This window comes from Desarmillaria tabescens, assembly GCF_030435595.1.
Source record: "Desarmillaria tabescens strain CCBAS 213 chromosome Unknown EV420scaffold_12, whole genome shotgun sequence".
NCBI lineage: Eukaryota > Fungi > Basidiomycota > Agaricomycetes > Agaricales > Physalacriaceae > Desarmillaria > Desarmillaria tabescens.
Window position 1 is genome coordinate 1,085,423 of NW_026848311.1, and position 23,894 is coordinate 1,109,316.

At 49.1% G+C, this 23,894-nt stretch overlaps 6 protein-coding genes across 6 annotated transcripts; 2 read left to right on the forward strand and 4 right to left on the reverse strand.

Annotated features, from left to right (window-relative positions):
* Positions 1 to 91: 91 nt before the first annotated feature.
* On the forward strand, positions 92 to 878 carry EV420DRAFT_1478488 (uncharacterized protein; the record flags this gene model as incomplete). The annotated part of the gene is made up of 3 exons (XM_060469501.1): positions 92 to 97; positions 219 to 263; positions 390 to 878. 3 exons carry the CDS (start codon positions 92 to 94, stop codon positions 876 to 878), a joined length of 540 nt encoding a protein of 179 aa, XP_060332783.1.
* Positions 879 to 5,028: 4,150 nt separating this feature from the next.
* On the reverse strand, positions 5,029 to 5,544 carry EV420DRAFT_1228369 (uncharacterized protein; the record flags this gene model as incomplete). The annotated part of the gene is made up of 1 exon (XM_060466525.1): positions 5,029 to 5,544. A coding segment is annotated over one exon (516 nt), but the record flags the coding sequence as incomplete, so codon positions are not given.
* A 7,844-nt stretch (positions 5,545 to 13,388) lies between these two features.
* EV420DRAFT_1267639 (peptidase C14, caspase domain-containing protein) lies at positions 13,389 to 13,874 on the reverse strand (the record flags this gene model as incomplete). The annotated part of the gene is made up of 1 exon (XM_060467398.1): positions 13,389 to 13,874. A coding segment is annotated over one exon (486 nt), but the record flags the coding sequence as incomplete, so codon positions are not given.
* A 630-nt stretch (positions 13,875 to 14,504) lies between these two features.
* Positions 14,505 to 16,104, forward strand: EV420DRAFT_1762933 (uncharacterized protein; the record flags this gene model as incomplete). Its single annotated transcript, XM_060480721.1, has 2 exons — positions 14,505 to 16,001; positions 16,057 to 16,104. 2 exons carry the CDS (start codon positions 14,505 to 14,507, stop codon positions 16,102 to 16,104), a joined length of 1,545 nt encoding a protein of 514 aa, XP_060332786.1.
* Positions 16,105 to 16,804: 700 nt separating this feature from the next.
* Positions 16,805 to 17,699, reverse strand: EV420DRAFT_231279 (uncharacterized protein; the record flags this gene model as incomplete). Its single annotated transcript, XM_060481313.1, has 1 exon — positions 16,805 to 17,699. A coding segment is annotated over one exon (399 nt), but the record flags the coding sequence as incomplete, so codon positions are not given.
* EV420DRAFT_1641280 (uncharacterized protein) lies at positions 16,935 to 17,234 on the reverse strand (the record flags this gene model as incomplete). Its single annotated transcript, XM_060477215.1, has 1 exon — positions 16,935 to 17,234. One exon carries the CDS (start codon positions 17,232 to 17,234, stop codon positions 16,935 to 16,937), a length of 300 nt encoding a protein of 99 aa, XP_060332788.1.
* Positions 17,700 to 23,894: the final 6,195 nt, after the last annotated feature.

Here is a 23,894-nt window from a genome sequence, read left to right on the forward strand (position 1 = left end):
TATATACTGTAACGACGTCGGTGACAAGAAGCCGAACTAACTAAAACAGATTGAGACGAGTGCCTGCCTATCTATGTAGGGATATGCTGAAATGCAGGTACGGGAGCATGGGGTGAGAGCGATGTAGCTTTTAGATTGGCATCAGAAAGCGTATCCAAGGGTTGTTCAGTAAACACAGCCGCTGAGGGTTCATCATTTATGAGTATGTACTAAGGTAGACCGCCAAAGATAGAGACAATACGAGACAATCCGGGAAGACTGAAGTATGTGTTGGCTCGCCAGTGGAGATTCATATCCATAACGGCTACCGCATCCGGCGCTGTAACCGAGATCGGATGAAAAAGAGGGAGAACCACGCTAGACATTAACGGATCTTCTCTAATATGTAGCGGTCAAACAACGCGGTTGTAGGGCCAGAGAAATCAACACCTCCATCGTTTCACCGCACAACCCCTCCTACAGAAACACAAGCAGACAGAAGTTTCAAGCGTGGCATCATCCATAGTCAACAAGTATCGCCAGCAGGAGAGATACGCCATAAGTGCGAGCCGGGACAAGCGGGGCATCAACTGCTGGCACCGATTTTGCTATTGTATGCTTCTACCAAACAAACCCTTGTGCCATCCCCGTCTAGCTGCAAACACCCTCGCAAACAATGGGGCGAGGACATTAGGAATGAGGAGATGCATAGTTCCTCATCGATTGGGGTATACAAATCTGGGTCTCTCAACCCAGTACAAGTTATGAAGAGGCCGAATGGTATTGCGGAAGGGAAGTGCCTCCGGCCGAGCGGTGGTGAGGACGAGCGGGTCCCAAAGCGTCAATGCTGGTGTAAGGCTACCATTTTTAACCGTGGATGGAGTGTGCACCCTGCTTGAACAATAGTACTGGATAAAACTATGAGTGAACTGTTCCTCAGTGGCAGGAAAAAATATCGTAAGGTGAATTCCACTGGCGGCGTTAACCAAGAGGCAGATACGGCCTCGTCTAGGAATGGAAAGTCAAATTCTCCACCATGAAGTTTCAGCCTCCCTACAATGGATGCAACAACCGCCTTGATAGTCGGGCCTCGGTTATTATGTCCGGGTCACACGAGAGTGATTGTAGCACAAGGCATTCTATTCTGCGAGCGGTGTACACAACGTATGCGGATAACAGAGAACAGAGCGACATCGACAGCGTGGAATCCAGGGATAACCTCTCCCAACGTCCATCCAACCCGCTATCGTCAAACGTACATCCCATGCGGCATACATCGCGCAATGCCCGCCGCAAGTACGGTCCCTAGATCTGGGCATGGGTATAATCGTTCTACTGGTATAGCGCCCTCGTTCTTGGATGGAGATTTGCAAGATTGATTCTGTGAAAGCAAAATGTCTAGGAGTGCTTGCTTGTCGGGAGCTTGCGTCGGATGTGCATGTGGAGGAGGGATGTGTCATGGCGACTTAAGCTGGTAGGATGGCCAGGTCTGATCAGATGGCCAAGATTTAGTTACGCGGAAGCAAAGAGTTCATGTTAGTCGCATGGGATATTTGATAAGTCTGAGGTAGGACTGAGCCAGACGTAAGCTGCAAAAGGTTCCATGAAGCTCGTGAGATAGGCCGATGGAGGCAAACCACAGTGAGCGAAGAGGACAAGCTGGAGAACAGGACAAGGTTAGAAGAATGACAAAGGGGAGTGAACACGCCTCATACCTGTCTCATCCTTTTCCATGCCTTACAAGTGCCGCCGCACCTCATAGCTGTTGGAGCGTGCCCTCTACCCTGAATATTGAATAGGTGGTGTCTTCCGGAGTAAAATGTGGGGACTGAGCTGGGTCCCTAGCTACGTAAGGATCGACGCCACGAAAAACGTTTGGCGGAAGCAAATCGCAGTTTGTCGAGAGTCGAGAGTATTTGTCCTGGTCGCGGTGTAGCAATATCGATATGAAATCGGAGTCAGACAACATCCTCCTTGGTCATCTCCGCTCGAGTGTGTTAGGGCTAAAACATGTATCTGACGTATGATGTAACGAAGGTCGCGCGCATGACGATGTGAACAAATGATTCTGAATTGTCTTGAAGATTATTCGCTTTCAATGGATTCTTGAGTGGCATAGTCGATATATATCTCCGAGTTCCCTATGTGAATGAATTAGATCCGTAATCAAGGACAGGAAGCCCATAACTCACCGATCGACTGACCTGATCAGGGCCTTTTCAGGACCGCCAACGTAAACGGCGAAGTCCCAATCACTCTCCGTTCGGGAGGATAAGGATGTTATCATCACTGCCATCGCGATGAAAAAGACGGTAACCCTCGCATGCTCCCCCACGGTATCCGCCCAGAATCGTAACGAACCCCAATCCTGGTCTGCACAAGGGTTCGCCACACTAGCCATCCCTCGGGAAACCAACAATAAGAGCGGCAGGATCATACGCCAGATGACTGGATGTACACCTGCTCAGAACGGAAAGCGGCTGCGTTGCAGGTGGCCTAACAAATATTTCCCGTCCATCCTCTCCTCAGTGTCATGTAGATGCTCTTGGAGGGCCGCGCAGACTAAATCTTTCTCTATACTTGAGGCTACAGAAACGGTGGTCTCGATCGCTCCTCGACAAATTGTGATAGGGATTCGAACAGATGGGATTCAGGACAAGGGGGAAGGAGCGCGAAACGCGATCCCTACGGGAAAAAAAGTGCGGTGATTGTGCTCACGAGCACGGAAAGGAGATTGGATTGCGCAGATATTAGCTGCACGTTCGATGATATGGCCTCGAATAGAAATGGCGCCATCTAAACGGTCTTTGAATGGATCTTCGTCGACGAACAGCCAATCGAGGAAGTGTGCTGGTACATTGATTGTCACGTATAATCGAAATTGTGGTATTTCACAGAGGCAGATGATGCCCGTAGGTGATTCGACTAGGATTGTTTGTAATTGCTGAAATGTACACCGTTACTTCTCGAGCTATCCAGCGTATCAACTTTCGCATATTAAGCAGTCTGATAGACTCACCAACCTAGCTAGTCCTATATCATCTTTGCTCATAAATTTGCACGGTACACGGCACCCATAGCTCCAACGGCTATCCAGCAAAGACCTGGATTTGACGGGTGGTAACGACGCGAGGGATTATTGGTCCAAGGGTGTAGGAACGTCCCAGTTGTCCTCCGTAGATTACTCCTAATCTTTTAGGCATCCTCTATTAGTGTGTTCGAGTACGATGCACTGGATGCCAGAGGCAGGTCCAGCGAAGCGCTGTCCTGTGTGAAGGGGATGTTAAGTTGAAGGGAGAGGACGTGATAGGAGATCTGAGAGCTGGGGCCTGAGAGCTGTGTAAAGCGTCGAAGTTGTGTCGCCCACGTGCTCTTCATCTCCATTTCCCAACACCGCTACACCTCAGTCTCTCCTTCTGTAATGGCACAGAATATCTGCAGGGGCCGCGTATTTCTGGGATCATTTCAGGTAGACTCTGCACTTCGACTTCGGCAAATCCTCGTCTTGGTATAGCTCCGAGGCTACATTCTCGATCTTATTTGCTAAATATTGTGTCCAGACACCGTAGAGGTCCGACATATGCACTGTTGCATGTCGCTGCGGTTAGCCTTTTCTCAGCACAATGGATGATGTCAACTAGTCTTACTAACACAATTCACGGCAGACTACAAAACCAAGACCTTCTCCTCTAACGCGCACCGCGAGTGTAGTCAACTTCTGTGCAATATTGTGGATGACCAAAGTCCAAAATCCGTACGCTATCGGAACAGGAGCCTCTTATTCTTTTCTAGAAATGAGTCAAGAACTGACGATAACTTATGGGTACGTTTATTGACGACAATTGTGCAATCAAACTAAAGGCAGCTACAGAGCCATCTGCGTACGGATGAACCGTCAAACTGCCGGAATTTCTGCTCCGCTTCTCTCCTCAACGGTTGGGAGAGCAGACAAAGTTAACCTGGTAATCGGGTATGTTAAACCACGTCCTTGAAACAACACTAGAATGGATGTTTGACTGCACTAGATCACGATGACCAGACATTCAGACGTCATCATCTACGTGGAAATGCAGGATCAATATTTGACATACCAAGTTGGCGTCAAGCCTTATGTTATTAGGCCCGGGCAACCAGCTCGAAGTCATTCAGTATGTCAATTCCTGTCCTGGTCTGCTCTCTAATCAGATGTGTCAGCAACGTAAGTTCATTCCTGTTTTCATGGTCTATAAGTTACCTTGCTAATTTCCGCTCTCTAACCTAGCGATGCTATACGAATTACGGCCTAGTTATACCGTGATCACAGCCCTCCCATCCTACGTTCTCTTTCCACCATCGTAGTGGTTTTCAGCTGAATTCTCGGTCTTGTCCATCTCAGAAATCAAATAGACAGTCTATGCAATACGTACGACCTCTCAGACCCATTATTGTCAATGCCTGACATCGCGTTCGGCGTTTCTCTACAACCAATAGGCCCTCCGGAGCTTGCACTGAAGGTAAGAACATATTACTATTATCATTGCAATAGAATGATTTTACAGTGATTAGGACATACTAGGACTAATAGCGATTCTACCATGATTAAAGCGAATCGGCCGCTTCCAAAAATTTACAGACAATAGCTTCACGTCAATCCTGATACCAAAGTCGCGTATCCTTGCGTCCCCCTGCGACATTAGGCGTCTGGAAGTGGTGCCGGAGAGAGGGTCGTGGCAGAGCGTTAATGAGGTCAACATATGTCGCTTCTTCTTCCAACACACCAGACTTCAGGACCTTTAAGAGCGAGTTCGTGGATACACCGCTCCATACCTCCATGCCTTTCTCCTTCTTTACCCGCCTCGCTTTCGCAACCTCGTCTCCCCTACATGCTGCTAGCATAACATGGGAATCCATGTCCGGGATCCAATCCTCTGCGGCGATCGATCGATAACCAGGGAGGTTCCTCAGGGTCTCTTCGGCAGCGAGGAGCATATCTTCGATCGAGGCACTCTCCAACGGGGAAACCGTCCGCTCTGCTAAGCTCAATGCTCGAGTAACACTGCCTGCATGACAGCAATCCAGGATAAACGTGATTCGATGTCCTTTGGTATGGGATATCTGGGAGAGCAAAGTATTGATCTCCCGGTCGGTGATATCGGGGACGAATGCGCCGCTACTGTCGAGGGTGTTCCGGTCCATGGGACAAAGCACCTCAACGAATTTGCGGCAGTGCTCATCATCGGGGTCCTCGTCAAAAAAGTCAGGATCATCGTCATCGTCTGACAATGGATAGCGAGAACCATGTCCAGCGAAAAAGATGATGATGGGATCGCCGTGCTTGATGTTAGGGTTGGTGATGAGACTACGAAGGACGGATAGAATATTGTTGCGAGAAGGGAAGGAGGAAGGGTCGGCCGCTGTGCCGTGACCCTGGTCCGTTGGACCAAGAAGATTTTGAATTCGCTCTCTAGGCACGAGGAAGTCTTCGATAAGGTACTCCTTCATTGCTAAGGCGTCTGCCACACAACCGCGCAATGGGTTAGATGAATACCCATCGATCCCAACGAGAAAAGCCCAAAATCGACTGGAGTCAAGGCACGACTGTGGCTACAATTTTTCCCATTAGTAAATACGCCAACGGAAGTAAGTGTAGACTCACAACTTCCGCCCATGCCTTCGTTTCCCGAGGCGAAGGATGCTGAAGAACTCTTTGCTCAGATTCGAGATGAATACGGGAAGTCCCGTTGAGCTCTGCTCTTGACATTGAAATAGGATCGACGCCACCATTACATCGAGATTTTGATTCCGCTTCCGACAAGAATTGTGTCAGGTCGGCCATTTTGTACTCTTTTGTCCGATGTATTTCAGGTTCCTCAAGTTCGAGGGAACCCGTATCTTCGACGATTGATCCCAGCGCTGATGATATAGAACGCCTAAGAAGAGGGTATTGGGGATAGTGTTATTAATGCAGAGATATGCGTAACGCGCCTTTGTGAAGCTCTTCTGCACCGTAAACCGTGATGGAAAGAAGGTCAATTGATGGTAAGGATCATACGAAATATACTCTATGCTTTATACTCTTGCGTAGATGTACGGCACGTCGTGACGTCCGTCGCGTACACAACTATCCCAACCTCCGTCTGGCCAACGTCTCTAGGGCAGAATGGATCTATTTTTCTTACCATCCGCACCGTGTCAGTAAGTAATTGCCATTTTATTGTTGGTGACGTACCTTTGAGTTGGACGGTGCATACCGTCCGTCCCTGGTTATACACGGATACAATGTAGATCCTTAAATCCTGTTTATGTTCTGTTCGGGTTTTTCCCGTTGAAGGGTGATTTTTGTACCTGGGGTTGTTAAGCGAAATCTGAAAGATCTTGGCTTCAGAATCGGAAGGAGGAAGATCTCCGAACGAGGAAAGAATATCGTGTAAGAGGTGGAGCGGCGGACCCGGGACTTGATTTGCTCCCTTTCTATCCTATCCGAGTTTCGATTATTCGAGGTATGAAATCTAGTAAACTCGTAAACGGATCATATACCTTCAAGAAATTGCTAGTCCCTAAGTTCGATTCCACCGAATCTGGTCATTCAAGTCGCTTAATTACTTTGTCTGAGCTATGAGTGTCCGATCCCGTACCCTTCACTCTAATATTTCCAAACCTACGCGGATAACGAAGTCCCAAAATTTCGTTTCCTGAAAGGACTTCAATTACATCATCAGGTCAGATTTCCATCATCCGAAAGCGAAAGTTAGATTTTGAAGAGGCGACGGCATATACATTGGTTGCCCAAGTTTTGTTGACACCTCGTACCTCCACACCGCTTCCTAAACTCTAAAACTCTACAGTCTATGTACTAGATACTGGCTTGTGAAAATTTCAATAACATGCTCCACAGCTGCATTGGACTGAACCAGGGAAGGACCGAATTGAACAAGGTTAGCTGATGCTGCTGGAAACATTCCTTCAGAACTGCATTTTTTCATTGACGGTTACTACAATATCAACGCCTGCAATGTACGCTGCAGATGGAGGTGAAAAGAATTTACCGCGCCGTGCCTGAGATTCTATTGATTCGGTAATATCCCGAGTCGCGAGAGAGGTCAGGGTCTCGTTGACCGCTTACCGAGTCGAGACTTCCTCTTCCGCTGACCGATTCACTCAGGCTGGTTCGCCCGGTAGAAAGCATTTATGGTGGAGTTGCTACCCAGACGTGCCTTGTACTCTTATGCCAGAAATGTGTTTGGCTGCTGTGCTGAAGGAAAAATTCGGGTACTTACACGGACGTAACCCAAACAATGATATCCTAACAAAGAAATCAGCTTATTATGTGACGGCATAGAATGGCCTACGGTGAGAACAAGCATGTACGAACAAACGAACAAAATTCCTTCGTATTGAAGAGATCGACAGTTGTCTGGCAGGAGTATGATCACAGCATCTTCGAGCTCACGGCCAAGGACTTCCTAGTTACCGATTGGTCCCGACATGCATAGAGTGTTGTGTGAGTGCTGGTAATCCCAGTCTAAGGATGGAACACGGCGAGGTGGCGGCTTCATGAGTCTGCTCATCGGCACTCTGAAGCCCGCTACTCGGAGAAAAGGACTCAGAAGCGCCATAACATTATCTCCCGTTGACATTCTAGCACATCGATCATCTTATGAGGACACCAGGATATCCGCCTTTGGTGAAAGAACCGACAACGACGGCCATCTACAAGCTGTGAGCTGGAGGGCTCGGCTCCAAATCTTGAAACCTACGGTGCACCTATCTTCTCCCCCGGATCCTGGTAATAAAGGCGACAAAAAGGCGGAACTATCAAGCACAGACTGGCACAAATGCATAAATAGTAAGCATCATCCTACTACGAGGCAGCAAAAAGACAAGGGAGACATAAGAGTGAAGCTGCCAAGGGGCCAGTTAATTCGTCGCAGAAACGGTGTAGGAAATAGGACGGGCGTTTCTTCCGGTCAGCTTCCGGTACATCTATAGACTAGGGTGAAGGAAAAGCTGTATATGTTGGATCGGGCATCTAAATATAGCATCTTTCACCTCGTTGGATGCTATGGAGACAAATGATGAATTGACTATCCGGCGGATTGAAATTTTCGAAATCGGTATGAGAAAAGAGATGTGCCTGACCAATTTTATTTGGCCCGCTGACTCTGAATGAAATCGGGAAACGTCTCTTCTTTGATCAAGATTTGAAGAAGCGCGATCGAAAACATCTTTGCAGTCTTTCCTTCAATTTCTTGCCACCAAGTTCTTTGACTCCGTAGAGGCAACGGAAAGACGAGGAGATGTAACGGACCAAAGGCACAAACGGGATCATTCTATTTATTCTGAGAGACGGCGCAATGTAGGTCCCAGGGCCAAGAAGTGGAGACGGAGGAATGTCACTTTTCGGCGCGCGCCGCTGAGTTGTGATAAAGCAGTGGTACGGATCCAAAGAATAAAGGGGGCAGTCCGAACTCTATGATCCAAGCTCTAATTGACAGATCTTCCAAAGTTGATGGTCGCTTTGATATCGGGAACGGGCAGAGGAGAGGAGAGAAATGGGCCTTAACAACCTATTCATATTAGCCAAGAGTTCTCTCCGAATCGAAGCGGGAACGTGCCAAAGACCCAAAAGTGGTCCATGCTACGTTGTACTATAACCCTCCAAGCGCTTCCTGCGTTCTCACCCCGGACTTGGATGGTGTGGTACGTTCGGCATTGTGTCATATGCCTCCTGGTTACATACGGTCGGACCCAGCAGGGTTGTGCACAAAGCTCGATGTCAGAAAGCTTTGAAGTAGTTCGTTTCACCATCTATCGCGAAATCTAGTAAAAATATGACTTTACTGTGCCTTGTGTCGCATTTCCTCGGGACGCTGCGCAGTACTTGCCGTAAAGCACTGATGAATGTTCGGGAACTACATAGCAATACTTATTGATTGCGATGTAATCAACAAGTAGATCCTCGAGTATTCGCATTGGGACTATTTCGTATGTTAGTACTTAGTGAGGGTTGACACGGAGAAGTGTCAGTCGTGTTGGCCACGTTGATCTTTTGATCCCCGACCATCACCACTCATCGGGTCTGGTCGAGTTCGCATCCCGTGCCTCCTCCAATCCCTGCTGCAAGCCGATGCCGTCGTTGACTATGCAACGTAGGTTTAACAAGAAGGCTTGGTATCCCCTACGACTTTGGTGCCGACCAAGTTCATTTTACTTGATGGAAAATCCTAGGCTCCATGATCCGGGAATCACAGATTCTTCTATAAATGCGTGCACAGCGACGGCAGAATCAAGTTGAATTGGAAAGTCGTCCTGGGTCCATAAAATTCGGATTCGTTGTTTCATCTTGAAAGAAGCCCTTGCGCTATCTCAATCCCCTACGAGAAGACAAATCCCTTCCAAGTCAGTGTAGATTGAGGCCTTGAGGCCTAGAATATACTATTGGGGGCGTTACGTCCACGTAGGAATAGTAGCAAAAACGTGCATGTGCTGATCCATCGACAGGCGTAAGTGCGAAATCGGATGAGAATGCAGGGGTTGAGATGTAAGATTGACGAGTGCACCGGGTGAGATTGGATAGTTAGGTCTGCTTGTTGTTTGACGGAAGCTTGGGTTGGAGGGGATGTGAGCTGTGGTCCAGCTGATTTGATGTGAACGTCTTCTACTTGTTCTTGATCAGATGATCGAGATTGATATTGACTCCCTGTCAGTGGAAGCAGAACATTCGCTTGCTTGCGTCGGATGTGAATGCAGATTCAGAATAATGGGATAGAGTGCGCCGTGACAGATCGGATGGATGAGATTGATTCCGCGGAAGTAAAGAGTCCACTTGAAAATGGAGCTAGAGGTTAGAATAGTGGAAAGGAGGGTACAGTAGAGGACGCACGCACCTCATTCTACAGCGGAGTACGCAGCTGAACTTGAAGGACATTCTTGAGAGGCTAGCGTTCCTACGCCAGCAAGGTGGATGCCGCGTCGCTGTCCTTCTGCGCGTAGATAAGAGCGCGAATGTCACATCATTCTTGATATTATCCCCGGCCATAGATTTGGGAACGTTTGCTTATCGGGAGCTTGCGTCGGTGGGAAGAGTTCCGCAGAATCAGGGAGGGGAGCCCGGCAAGAGGAAGGTTTAAGAGTATTGGGAGCTTGCGTGAACTGAGCATGGGAGAGTTGAGCAGTCGATACTGTGAGAAAGATTCCGCGGGAAAAGTGAGGACAAGAGATAGAGGTATACATACTTAATACCTGTCTCCTCCACGAGCATCTCTGGAATCCATGAAAAGGTTTTGGTGACGCTGCATTCTACTCAATGGCAGACAAATCTTTCTCGAGTTGAGTCTTCAGGTGAGTTTTTAGTAATTTGGTTGGTGCTTCAGGCGATGGTGCAATGTAAAGTGCTGGACTCGGAGATATGATGCATGAGGTTACTAGCGTCGACCGCCTCTCGACAAACCGCGATAGGGGTTCGGGCGGGTGAGGTTCAGGATGGTGGTGGGGAGAGGAGCTAAGGCGGAACCACGATCCCAATGGGAAAAAAAATGTGCGGTGATTGTGCTCATGGAAAGGAGGTTGGAGTGCGCAGATATTGGTTGCACGTGTGATGATATGGCCTCGAAAAGAAATGTCGTCGTTTGACATAAGAAACCACGACGCCATTTGGTTGTCAGCATAGGACCTCGAGTTCCCGAGGGAAGGGTCTTTAAATGTATCTTCATCGACAGAGTCAATCGAGGAAGTGCCGACTCATTGGTTGTGCAGAAATCGAAATAGCAGGCAGATGATGGCGGCGGGCGATTCAACTGGGATTGCTTGTATACGTAGTCGCTGCAGTGTACACCGTTATTTCTCAGGCTAATCAGTGCGTCAGCTCTCACATATTAAGCAAGCAGTCCGATAGACTCACCAGCCGTAGTCCTATTTCATCTTTGTTCGCAAATTCGTGCGGAATCATAGACATGGGTTTGACGGGCGGTAACAATACAAGGAATTGATCCAAAGGTGCAGCAACGTCCTGATCGTCCTGCATAGATTAATCTTAGTCTTTCAGGTGCCTTCTGTTCGTGTGTTCGAACCATATACGAGACACTATAGAGGCGGATTTGAGCGAAGGGTTGTCGTGCGTAAAGGGCACATTAAGTTGAAGGGAGAGGACATGAGAAGAGATCCTTGATCAGAGGGCGTCGAGGGTGGTTGGGAACTGCGATTGGCTGACTGGCAATGTTGGGTGATGACGTAGAGGGAGAAATTACGAGTCACAGTCACATTCCCGATTCTTTCCGAAGAATGAGGAAACGATAGAGGGTTATTATCGGGGCGTAACTGTCTTGAGCAGTGCCAAACTGTCTGGACAGGGGCTATACTCGGGGTCGGCTTAGTAATTTTTGGTGATAGGCGATCATCCGGCACGCAACGGCTTATTTGCCGAGCGGTTGCCGCTGTGGCTGAGAAGTCTTTCTTTCCGAACACTTCCTATTGGTTTGCGGGCTTGTCGACATCAATTTCCTCTTCATTTCCTCTCACCTACTATCACCTTTTTTGCTTGCATGTCGCAAGTGATTCCTGCCTTCACTGTCCTTTTTCTGCTCTGTGACTGCAGATGCCCTCAACTACTGTCTGTTCTACAGTCCCATCAGCGGGTTAATAAAAATCTTGCAAAAATCTGCCTCAGTGCTATCACTCTGGTAACACGTTGTAGTATTATACATCCACTTATCTTCAATGGGGTTTCCTGTTACATCATGTAGATTTGATATAGTGAGAGAATTCAGTGTTGATATGAACCTACAAATCAGAACATTTTGCTACAGCAAGTAATGTGTGTTGATTGTTGTGTCTGGTTTTTGGGAAGTGCATACCTGTTCACCATCAGATTTTTATGGTCATGTAACAGTTTGATGAATGTTGTGATGTGTTCATTGTGGACTAATCAACCTTATGATGGCATGAGGTGTGCAGTACTAGAGATAATATTTTCTTTCTCGAGACAGTGCCAGGCATGTAGAGTGTGTAATTATAAGATGCTGTTCAGATGGCCACCAACTTGTGATCTCTCGCATACTGGATGACAGACTGAGTTACATTCACCTTCCTCGGGGCCTCTAGTGTGAAATGACAATTCATCAATGAGTTCGATTTTAATGCCAGAAAATTTATTGTTCTTTGCAATCTTAGTATAGGTCATTGAACGGAGTGCACTCAGATGATTAGATTTAGACTGTGCAAAATGTGAGCTGGTGGCACAGCTGCCGAGCGAGCTTTTTGCACTACTACTTTATTGAGCAGCTTGAACAGGTGGATATATATATGTACATGCCGTTTCTTCGACCAAGGGAAAGAATCGGGGACCCGGCAACTGCCGCTACTGGATTACCCACATCTTTATTTTCTTCATTTCTGTCCCGCTTGCGAATGGCTACCCACATTTCTTGACTCACGAACTGGCTGCAATTACAACCCTTTGTCCTGATCCAAGAGAGTCTTCTCTTCTTCCCTTACAATACTTACTTTGACCCATCTTTGGTCAATTTGTAGCTATGCCATGCTATCAAGTTGTGCATGCTCAGGTTGTACCGAAGGGAGTCAAGGGACATCTGTGGAATCGCCGTTGAATAGGAAGCTGAATACGGTGACTGAATTCCAGGAGGTAGCATGGGTTGACAAAGAACATGGTCTGTGCAAGCTGCTAGCTTTTGTAAAAGTATGTTGTTCAGCCATTGATTCGTATATTGTAAGCTGACCGTTACACTACTCCCATCTGCTCAATATAGCAAGTGTATGATATGCATCTGAACTGCACGCGCAACGCATACAACCTTCTATCGATCCATCGTTGTCAACACTCGATATAAAGTTTCTCCATGGCCAATAGGCCCTACTCCAGAAGTAAAGATGTATAATGATTAATACTATGGAACAATTCTTCCCTGATTAAAACAATACTCTAGTTGATATGACAAAGTGATTCTACAACAATTAATTGGTATGTCCGAAACCTACTTCCAAAAAATTGCTGAAAATATACAGAAAATGATTTCGCGTTAATCCTGAGACCAGAGACGTGTATTCTTCCACTCCCCTATGACAGTTGGCGTCTGGTATTGGAACTGGTCACGGTAACGCAGCAGAACCTCAATGAGGTTGTCATACATCGCTCCTTCTCCCAATGCATCAGACTTCAGAACCTCGATGAGCAAACCCGTGAAAATACCACCCCACACCTTTGTGCCCCCTTCTTCTACCCATTTCGCTCTTGCAACCTTGTCCTCCCCACATGCCGCTACAGTTACATGAGACCCCGTGTCTGGGACCCAGTCTTCTGGAGCAATGGATCGATAACCAGGGAGGGCTTTGAGGGCTTCTTCAGCAGCAAGGAGCATGCCCTCAAGCGAGACACCCTCCACTGGAGCAGCGGTCCGCATCTCTGGACCCAATGCTCAGGTGATGCTGCCCGCATGACAGCAGTCCAGAATGACGCTGATTCGATGTCCTTTTGTATGGGAAATTTCAGAGAGGATGGTGTTGATTTCCTGGTTGGTGATATCAGAAATGGGCTTGCCATTTCTGTTGAGGGTGTTGCGGTCCATGGGACAAAATGCCTCGACAAACTTCTCCTTGTCCTCATGATTATCTGACCACAGATAGCGAGAGCCATGTCCAGCGAAAAATATTATGATGGGGTCGCCATGTTCGATGTCAGAATTCGTGCTGAGACCAAGAAGCGTGGACAAAATGTTTTCACAGGAAGGGATGGAGGAAATGTCGGTCGGTGGTGCATCATGGTGGCCAAGAAGCTTCTGGATTTGCCCTGTAGGAATATGGAGGTGGTGGACAAGGTATCGTTCCACTCTTGAGGCATCTTCCACACAACCGTGCAATGGGTTAGACGAATACCCGTCGATCCCAACCAGAAAAGCCCAAATCCGGCTGGGGTCAAAGTGTACCAGAGGCTACATTGCTCCTTATCAGTAATCAAAGCAAACGAAAGTAATTGTAAACCTAGTACACCCACCATCTGTGCAGTTGTTTCCTGAGATGATGGATGATGAGGTACTCTTTTCTCAGATTTGAGGTGGGTACTGGAGAGATCTGTCAATGCTGACGTAGGATAGGCATCCTCACCACGTTGGGTTGTCGATTCTGTGTCTAGTAAGCCTCGGAAAGAACTGTCCATATTGACCTCGAGCTCTTGGACGTTGTAACAATCTCGTTCGAACTGTCGTGAGACCAACAATATTGGGTTCCAGAGGTGCATGAGTGCTAGGGTAAGACCTCCCCGCACTGTACAACATGTTCGAATGTCATGAGGATCTTGACCACAAAGAATGGACATGGTAACCTTTTCTTGCGCACATGGTCCCATAGTACAGTGCTTTATATACCAAGACCAACCCCACTCCATGATTAAATAATTTTCGCCTACTGTCGAGACCGTTGATCTGATAGACGGTCCGGAACAGCCGGTCCTTCATATATCTATTTACCTGAGCTGTATTATTAGCAGAGATGGCCAATCAATCCAGTTTTCCAGTTTTTCGATCACACATGACACTATGCGCCAAAACAGTTTCTCCATCCGTAACACGGATCTCTCTTTCCTTTTCTATGGCGATGTGTCTCTGTGTCACCTGAATCGCACGTTACACACTCGTCTCAGTCTACCACCACAGTTTATAACCAACTTGGCTAATGCCGGACTCACTCACCTCTTTGACATCGCATCCTTCACCCTAGATCCCACAAAACATGTTGTGCAACTACAACCTCATCCCAATGTCCACTTTCAAAATGCTACCACTCACGCTCAAGAACAGTGGTTACAAACTTCACAGTGGCTTTCTGATTTAATGCTGATGGATCTGGTCAATGGGTATATGGCTATGGACTCGGACATGACAGATAATGTTGTAGGGAGACGATGGAGAGCAGTTGGTTGCCAAACTCGCATACAGATCGCTGGCATGGATGAGAATCTCCTCCATGGTGCAGCTGCGAGTCTGGACTTGGAGCCCCTTTGGTTCCTGGGTTTACCTCCAAGGTTGCGTATGCAACAAGCACAAGATCTCATCAATGCCTACTACGCTGTTTCCCCTCACACGCCCTTTCCCACCTCCATTCCTCCTGGGATTTTTGCATCTGATGCATCTATGCTTCCGGCTGCACCCTCTTTCCGACATCAACATTCAGTAACCTTCTTGTCAATTTCTCATTCCTCTGCCCTGGCCATGAATCTCGACTGCTTCCGTACTTCAGCATGGGTTTATCATGGCGAGACGTACAGACTCATAGCATCAACAATACATCAATACAATTTACCATCACCCCCTCCTCACCTACCCTCTTCTCCAACTCTCTATACTGACCACCTCAACTCTTCTCGTATTGTATCTTCTGCTCTCCACCTCCCTCCTCTGCCTCATCAATGGTCATCTCTTCCTGGTTGTTCGCTCTACCGATGGCTCCTTCATCTCTTGCAGCATTCTCCACCACCACATCATCCTCCCAATATTATCTACACTCCAGCTCACACCAACTCCTCCTTGATCCCTTCAACAGTTAATGTGCTTGCAGATCAGCTCGCCTCAGGTTCTCAGCATTTACAAATTCAGCCACCTCCCACACCCTTACCTACTTTCTTTATGGATTCTTTTATGCTTTACTCACCAAACAACAGCTACATTGAAACAAGTATATCATCATATCTGCCATCTGTACTCACTTCCGCTGCTTATTCTAGCCCAGACTTCTGCCCTGCCATGACGATGCTACTGCCGTTCCATGACCAACACACACCTCCCAAACATCCCTATTTGCGGGCCTCCTCAGCATACTCAGCCTTGGTACAGCTCTACATGAGATCAGATCAGCTGGACATGACATACGCACGATTCCGACGCTTCAGAAACATATCCCCCATGTGCATCAGTGGATGCGATGCACTGGAAACCGTCCACCACGTCTTCATCTCGTGCCCTGTGTATCGCTCCTTCCGCCAACATGCCACACAAACACTGATTACCAAGACATCCCATATCCTGGACTCTGCAGAAGTACCCTTGCTCATTTGCAGGTCCTTTCTTCAGGTGGTCCGATGTCTCTTTGAAGATGGCCCCATTTGGTCCCAATCTCTATCTTGCTTCTACCTTGGCCTAATGCCACCCTTGCCCGCACTTACTGGTTTGCTGGGAGTGAAGACAAGTTGTCTGTTGGTATGCATCGCTCACACATGGCACACATCATGCATTCGTCTGGCTGGCAGAATTTGGGTGGAATATAAGCGAAGGGTATGTCCGGCTCGGCTCCATCGAAAAAGAATAATAACGCCGTAGCCATTGATTTACCATCTTTTTTATCTCCTATCTTATCATCCTGACGGTTTCCCTTAATATGTGTACCTTTACTTACAATGAGCTACCGAGGTAGATTAGTTTGCGCTTATTTACCTGAGCTGTATCAGCAGAGGTGGCCAATAAATCCAGTTTTCCAGTTTTTCGTGTTCTGCTGCCGGTTGGAATCCTCCGAGACAAACTCCAATCGGATATCCTAATCGACATCCTTGAAGCGATACTAGAATGGATTTTCAGCATGTACGACTGCACCAGATTAGAATGACCAGCAATCCAGATGCCATCTCTTTGTGAAAATACAGCAATGTTTGACATAAGTTGGCATCAAGCTTTATGCGATCAGGCCTGGGGTGATCAGCTTTGCTCATCACGATGTCATTCAGTAAGTCTTTGACTGTCCTCGCCTGCTCTCTAATCAGATGTATCAGCAACTTGTTTTCCTGTAAGTTAATTCCTGTTTTCATGGTCTCTAAGTTACCTTGCTAATTCCTGCTCCCTAGGTTATTATAATCAAAGCGAACCAGTCACTTCCAAAAATTTACAGACAATAGCTTCAAGTCAATCCTGATACCAAAGTCGCGTATCCTTGCGTCCCCCTGCGACATTAGGCGTCTGGAAGTGGTGCCGGAGAGAGGGTCATGGCAGAGCGTTAATGAGGTCAACATATGTCGCTTCTTCTTCCAACACACCAGACTTCAGGACCTTTAAGAGCGAGTTCGTGAATACACCGCTCCATACCTCCATGCCTTTCTCCTTCTTTACCTGCCTCGCTTTCGCAACCTCGTCTCCCCTACATGCTGCTAGCATAACATGGGAATCCATGTCCGGGATCCAATCCTCTGCGGCGATCAATCGATAACCAGGGAGGTTCCTCAGGGTCTCTTCAGCAGCGAGGAGCATATCTTCGATCGAGGCACGCTCCAGCGGGGAAACCATCCGCTCTGCTAAGCTCAGTGATCGAGTGACACTGCCTGCATGACAGCAATCCAGGATAAACGTGATTCAATGTCCTTTGGTATGGGATATCTGGGAGAGCAAAGTATTGATCTCCCGGTCGGTGATATCGGGGACGAATGCACCGCTACTGTCGAGGGTGTTCCGGTCCATGGGACAAAGCACCTCAATGAATTTGCGGCAGTGCTCATCATCGGAGTCCTCATCAAAAAAGTCAGGATCATCGTCATCGTCTGACAATGGATAGTGAGAACCATGTCCAGTGAAAAAGATGATGATGGGATCACTGTGCTTGATGTTAGGGTTGGTGATGAGACTGCGAAGGGCAGATAGAATATTTTTGCGAGAAGGGATGGAAGAAGGGTCGGCTGCTGTGCCGTGACCCTGGTCCGCTAGACCAAGAAGACTTTGAATTTGCTCTCTAGGCACGAGGAGGTCTTTGACAAGGTACTGCTTCATTGCTAGGGCATCTCCCACACAACCGTGCAATAGGTTGGATGAATACCCGTCTATCCCAACGAGAAAAGCCCAAAATCAACTGGAGTCAAGGAGCGGCTGTGGCTACATTATTCCCCATCAGTAATTGCAGCCAGCGAAAGTAAGTGTTGACCCACAACTTCCTCCCATGCCATTGCTTCCAAAGGCAAAGAATACTGAAGAACTGTTTGCTCAGATTCAAGGTGGATACGGGAAGTTCCGTTGAGCCCTGCTCTCAACATTGATATAGGATCGGTGCCACGATTACATGGGGCTTTCCATTCAGCCTTCAGCAGAACTTGTGCAGGATCAGCCATATCGTACTCTTTCATCAGATGTATCCCGAGCTCTTCGAGGGAACCTGTGTCTTTGACGATCCGTCCCAGCATCGATGATATGGAATGCCTAAGCAGAGGGTATTAGGCCGCTAATGTATAGATATGCACAAATATGCGCCTTTGTGCGCTTTTGTGAAGCTTTTCAGCACAGTAAAGTGTGGTCGAATACAACCGTTTCCACGTATATCGCACTGAAAAGACTGATGGTAATGACCAAAGAAATCTGCTCTGTGCTTTACTTATAGTCGTGGAAGGATGTAAAAAGTATGGCATGTCGTGACATTAATCGTGCATACATGGAGACAACTTGAAGGACACCTAATGATCTGTTCAGCCAATGGGTTTCTAGGGCAGGATGCATCGAGATTCCGTTCTCGTCAAAAAGTAATTACAAAATTATTGTGAGTGATGCACCTGGGAGGAGGACAGTGTTAGTGAAGGCAGGTTTGGAATTGGACCATCGGCTATGGGTAACTTGTATATGTGTCCCTGACTGTACATGGATGCAATGCAGATCCCTAAATTTTGTTAATATATTCGATCCAGACTGAATCAATTCCAGAGTATGTATGTACTGCAGCACGATCATACGTCACGGTAAGATGGTTTCCAATTTATTTCCTTCTTGGGCACAAAACGAGAATAAATACCTCTCCCTGCCTCCTTCCCGTTGAGTATTGATTTTGTTACCTGGGGTTATGAATACATGTAAGTGAAACAATCTTGACATCTAACTTCAATAGTGATTTGAAAGGCCTGGCCTGAAGCCCTAAGCTGAGCCAGGCTGAACCGAGCCCTGAGGCCCTGAAAAGCTGAGCCGTAGGGGTGGGCTTGTTGAAGGCTCGGGCTCAGGCTTCATATTTTGAAAGCCTAAGCTGTTACGGTTTATTCATTTCTTTTTCCTTTTCTTTGTTTTACTCAGCCTAATTACTCATGTGCGATCGCAACGGACGCATTCTCACAGTACTATTATTAGCTTACCAAACGTGTATTTAAGTAGAGCCTCAGCTGGTCTAAACCCCAGCTTCGGCTAAGGTTTAATCTACCCAACTCGAACTCTGTTCTTCGGGACTACTTGCTCACAATCCGCTTTGACATCGCCTTTGACTTACTAGAGTATCTACCACCGAAGTGCGAGTGGTGATCCTAGTCCGATCTAAGTCGATTATTAGTTGGTTGTCAACATTTAGCCGAAGCTTGCTCAACGTTGCCCAGCACCATGCTGCCCAACATTTATATCTTTATCATCATACTCCTGGTAGCCGATTGGATTCTTCCACTCGTACTACCCGACCCGATCCTTACCATCGTCCTTATAGTCCTTGTGACTACACTCTTCGTTCTAGCCACCATCCCGGCACCACTGCTAGCAGCCCTACTCATGGCCGCATATACTGGCCTCCTCCGAATCTGAACCCATTCACCATTCTTTTCCGACTTGCTTCATTGCTAACGATTCTTCTGTTGGCATTGACAAGTACTTCCGACACAAGCGAAATCTTACTGATGACCGGTTCCAACTACGAAACCGACCTCAGCCTAATTATCGCCATTCTCATTGTCCTGACCATCCTCATCTTCCAAACGCTTGCACGTTACCTGTTGAGCTGTTACTCGTTGTAACAGTCGTATGGTAAATTGCAACCATTGGACTTTATGGAGGATAGACTCACGAACGGATGCCCTGGTCCGACGCCATTCCCGCTGTCTTCGCGACTTTTATACTCTTTTTCTTCTCCATTATTTTGTACCGACTACTCCGCTGTTTTCAACGACAGAGGAGAGTCCATGCCCAGCTCCCATTTCATTACGTTCCCAGCACTCCCGCCTACCCTCCTCCCGTAATTCACATTCCCGAGGCATCTCAGCAGACGATACGAGATGTCGAATCCAACGTCTCCGGGGGACATGGAGAATCCCTCTATGGATTGTCGCGGTCCAGCTCGCGATACTCAGAGTCAAGCACTGACTCCTACAGAAGCGCTACTGCCAAGTCAGCCGACTCCGTCGATATCACAGATACCAGGGGCGTATTCCTCGACAGAGGAGACTCGCCCCTACCAGGTCTCTTCGACCAGTCTTCAGTCCAGGACGAGTCAGGCTGCGCCAGAAGCCGAGGACAAGACATCAGGCATCTGGTCACGGGCGAAGAAAGCCCTGACACCGAGTTCGAAGGGGACGAGCTCACAGATCTCGAAAGGATCCGACTCGAAAACATCCTCGACGACCTCTACCCGAACATGGAGGAGGATGCAACCTATACCGGAGACAATTGGAGCGGGCGCTCCTCCACAAGGTGGACAGACGCCGACTGGGGAAGCGAACGAAGGAGATACGAAAGAAGGGGAAGAGAGGACTTCGATGAAGATTCCGGAGAGCTTGCCCTTGGGGCCTCCACCGCAACTACCGCCAGTTCAGATGGAGCAGGACCCCTTCTTCCTGCTTGGCCAACAGACCGGGGCCCCCCAGTCGGCTGGCACCCCAGCACCAGCTGGGTCTATGCCGACCCAGGGGAAGAGGCTCCTGTGGCCCGAGTCTCGTCCACGAGGGGCGTCTCTGTCCCCGAGCGCCCAGAGGCCCCAGCGACCGCCACCGTCCTCGCCAGGCCTGAACCGACGGATCAGCAGCTCTGGGAGGAATACCCAGAGTACAGCCCCGAAGAGCTTGGAACAATTGCCGGGGCCGGAGACCTTGCCCCCGTCCCCGCTTTTACACCGTCCGTCGCGGGTCGAGCATTCACCGACCCTGTCCCTAGCAACCAGCGTCCATGGATGCTTCTCTACCACACGCTCGTCGAGTCGCTCAACGTCCCTCGAAATGCCCAGGAGTCCCCAGAAGCAGAGGCCCGAATGGACCGAGCATGAGCGGCTGACACATGCACTCGACGTGCCAAAATCGCCGCCCTCCTCGGACCCAATGGCTTCTATGACCTCCCTGTTGAACCTGATGCCACCCACGCTGAGATCGAGAATAGGCAGTGAGCTGCTGCCCTTCGATACTCTGGGCTCGTCGAACGAGCAGGAACAGACCTCGAAGCCAGACGAAGGGCCTGGGAGGCCTACGAGTCGGAGATCAGCGACCCTGACTCCGACATCGGGCAGTGGAAGAGAAACAAGGAGATCAACAGACTCGCCAGAGAGAGGAAGGAGGCCAAGGATGCCGAGTCGGCCGCCAAACAGTTCCCTCAAGGGAGAGGTGATGAGGGCAGTCCGGACGGTCCTAGTCGATCCCATGGCGCCGCTTCCAACAATCTTTAATATCCTACCATGGCATGGACTATACGAAATAATGATGGAGGACATGGAACGAGACTCCCAGTGGCTTCTCACGGAGGCAGGGGAGGATTACCGACATGCAAAGTACATGGGGGACGTCTACCTCATGAAAAATATCCTGGAAGTCGAAACGTGGCACCGAGCTGCCCTAGTATGGAACCAGGTCCACCCCGATAACACGCGACCGGGGTGTGAACCCTATCGAAGACCTCAGCCGATGCCAAACCCGCTTGAGACAGAGGAGTTTTGGGCGGGCGCTGGACCTGAGGACCCAGAGGATACGTGGGATGATCCCGGTGCCGGGATGTCCAAGAAGGGCAAGGAATCCACAGTGCCGAGTCAGCCGCCGCCAGCACCGCCACTGCTAAAATACCCAGAAGGTTATCCCCCGCCAGGCGACAACCCCCATTTATGCTCGCTATCGCGACTGCCGAACGCGCCAGTCCCGCCAGTCCCGCCTCCGCCTCCGGACCCTATTCCCCCTTGGGAGTTGGCCCCGGGAGTGGTGAATAACCCTTGGAACGACGTAAAACCCAAACTGATCACACAGCCAGAGTACTTCTTCGGCGTGTCCTCAGACATTACGTGCTTCCTACATCACTGCGAAGTGTACTTTCAGGTGTTCCCAATGTATTACACCATGAACGACGAGGGGCAGAACCCCTATCGAATCACCTTCGCCCAAGGGTACCTACGCGGGGAGGCGCAGCAGTGGTGGGTGGACCAATACTACCGATATCGGGATCCACGGGGACATTGGAGGTTCCCCACCTGGAAAGAATTTTCACATGATCTGACAGTACAGTTCTGAGAAGTCACGGAACTTACGATATGGAAGGCAGAATGGAAGAAGGTGCAGCAGTCAGACTTCAAGTCCGCCGTAGAATTCTTCGCGAAGTTTGAGCGGTTAGCTCACAAGTGCGAAGAGTTCGGAGACAAGAAGCAGATGTTCGAGACCGTCGAAGCGGCGATAAGGCCAACGGTGCGAAAGACGGTTATGCATGGGGACAATGAGCGCCCCACAACCTACGCACAGTGGAAGGCCCGAGTCCTGAGGATCGATGCAAACTACAGGTATGATGTCGCCCAAGGGCTAGGCGGTAAGACCTCCCCGAACCAAGGCGGTTCGGGTCGAGGCAATCAATTGAAGGGCGCAGGCCAGGGTTCCAGCAGCGATAAGAAGGACGCCACTGGCACTACGTATGGCGGTGCAGGGCAGCCAATGGAAATCGACAAGTTACGATCCGACAAGCGCTGCTTCAAGTGTGGGAATACGGGGTGGAGCCGGGACCACAAATGCCCGACGGATAAGTCCAAATGGCTTCCCATCAAACTCCCACCTCGCAAAAAGCCCAATGTCCAACGCCTGCGCCAATTACTTGCTGAGGCCGAGAAGGAAGAATTAGGGAAGGACACAAAAGTCGAGGAAGTAAAGGAGGAGAAGTCATCAAAAGACGAGCCGGTGTCGAAATAAGCGATTCAATGACATCGGCTAAGGACTTAGTTTCTTCTGGTGCGCCCCCATGTAACAATAGTCGGACTTATACTATGTATGTAGATACCCCGTATGAACAATATACCAACTTTTTCGCCGCGTTACCAGTTGAAAAAACTAAGGAAGAAGAATCGCCAAATGACCACGGCGTAGGAGGGGATTTCCGCCACCCTATGCAGTCAGCGAAGGACAATGAACCCCTAGGGGCCGGTCCACCTCAGACACCCCCGCTCGACCAAACGGGGAAAGAACTGGAGAACCCAGTCAGCGCCTCAGGTCGAGACAAGATGGACACCAGACGTGGTGGTCGTTGCCCCGGCAGGGAGAATCGGCCGACGACTCCGACGGCAGGGCCCTCCTGCCCAGATGTAGGACAGGTCATCCCTACCGCCAGTGGTGGAAAAGCAGCTGAGGCTGGGACTCAAGGGGACCACCTACATTTAGTAGTGGCCTCATCCGCAAACAATGTCAACCCCCCTGACGAGCCAATATGTGTGCGTCTACCTAGAGTTTCCGAGAGTACTGCCGGCGTTAGGAATGAGGATAAGTATCGGATAACAGTGGAGGTTACAACGCCGCATGCAAACGCCCTTGGCCAGGGCTGAACACAGGGCAGCGAGCCCTCCTCCACCAACTCGTCGGAAGGTGACCAAATGCTGCCGAGGGGTCTTGACGACCAACCCGGTGACCAACTGCCACCTCGAGGCAAGAAATCCCGTGTCTCGCTGGAGGAAGTAGAAGATGAAGAAGCCCACCTACGGTCCGACATTCCGATCAGTACACCTAAGGGGAAGTCTTCTGCGACCCCCGATCCTGAACCGCAACTGGAGACCCGAAGACCCATCCCAGACACCTATTACGAACCCTTTGGGAGGCACTGGACCCGAAGGGCATTGCGACTCGCTACCAACGAATTGGCCACCTTCGCTGCTCTCAACCGATGGGTACACCCCCGTCGTACGGGAGAAGTGATGGTTGAATTGTGGGAGGCACTCAAAGAACAACCCGAGACTGCCGCAGAGGCTAGGAGTAAGTGGGAATGGATGGAGGACCTCAC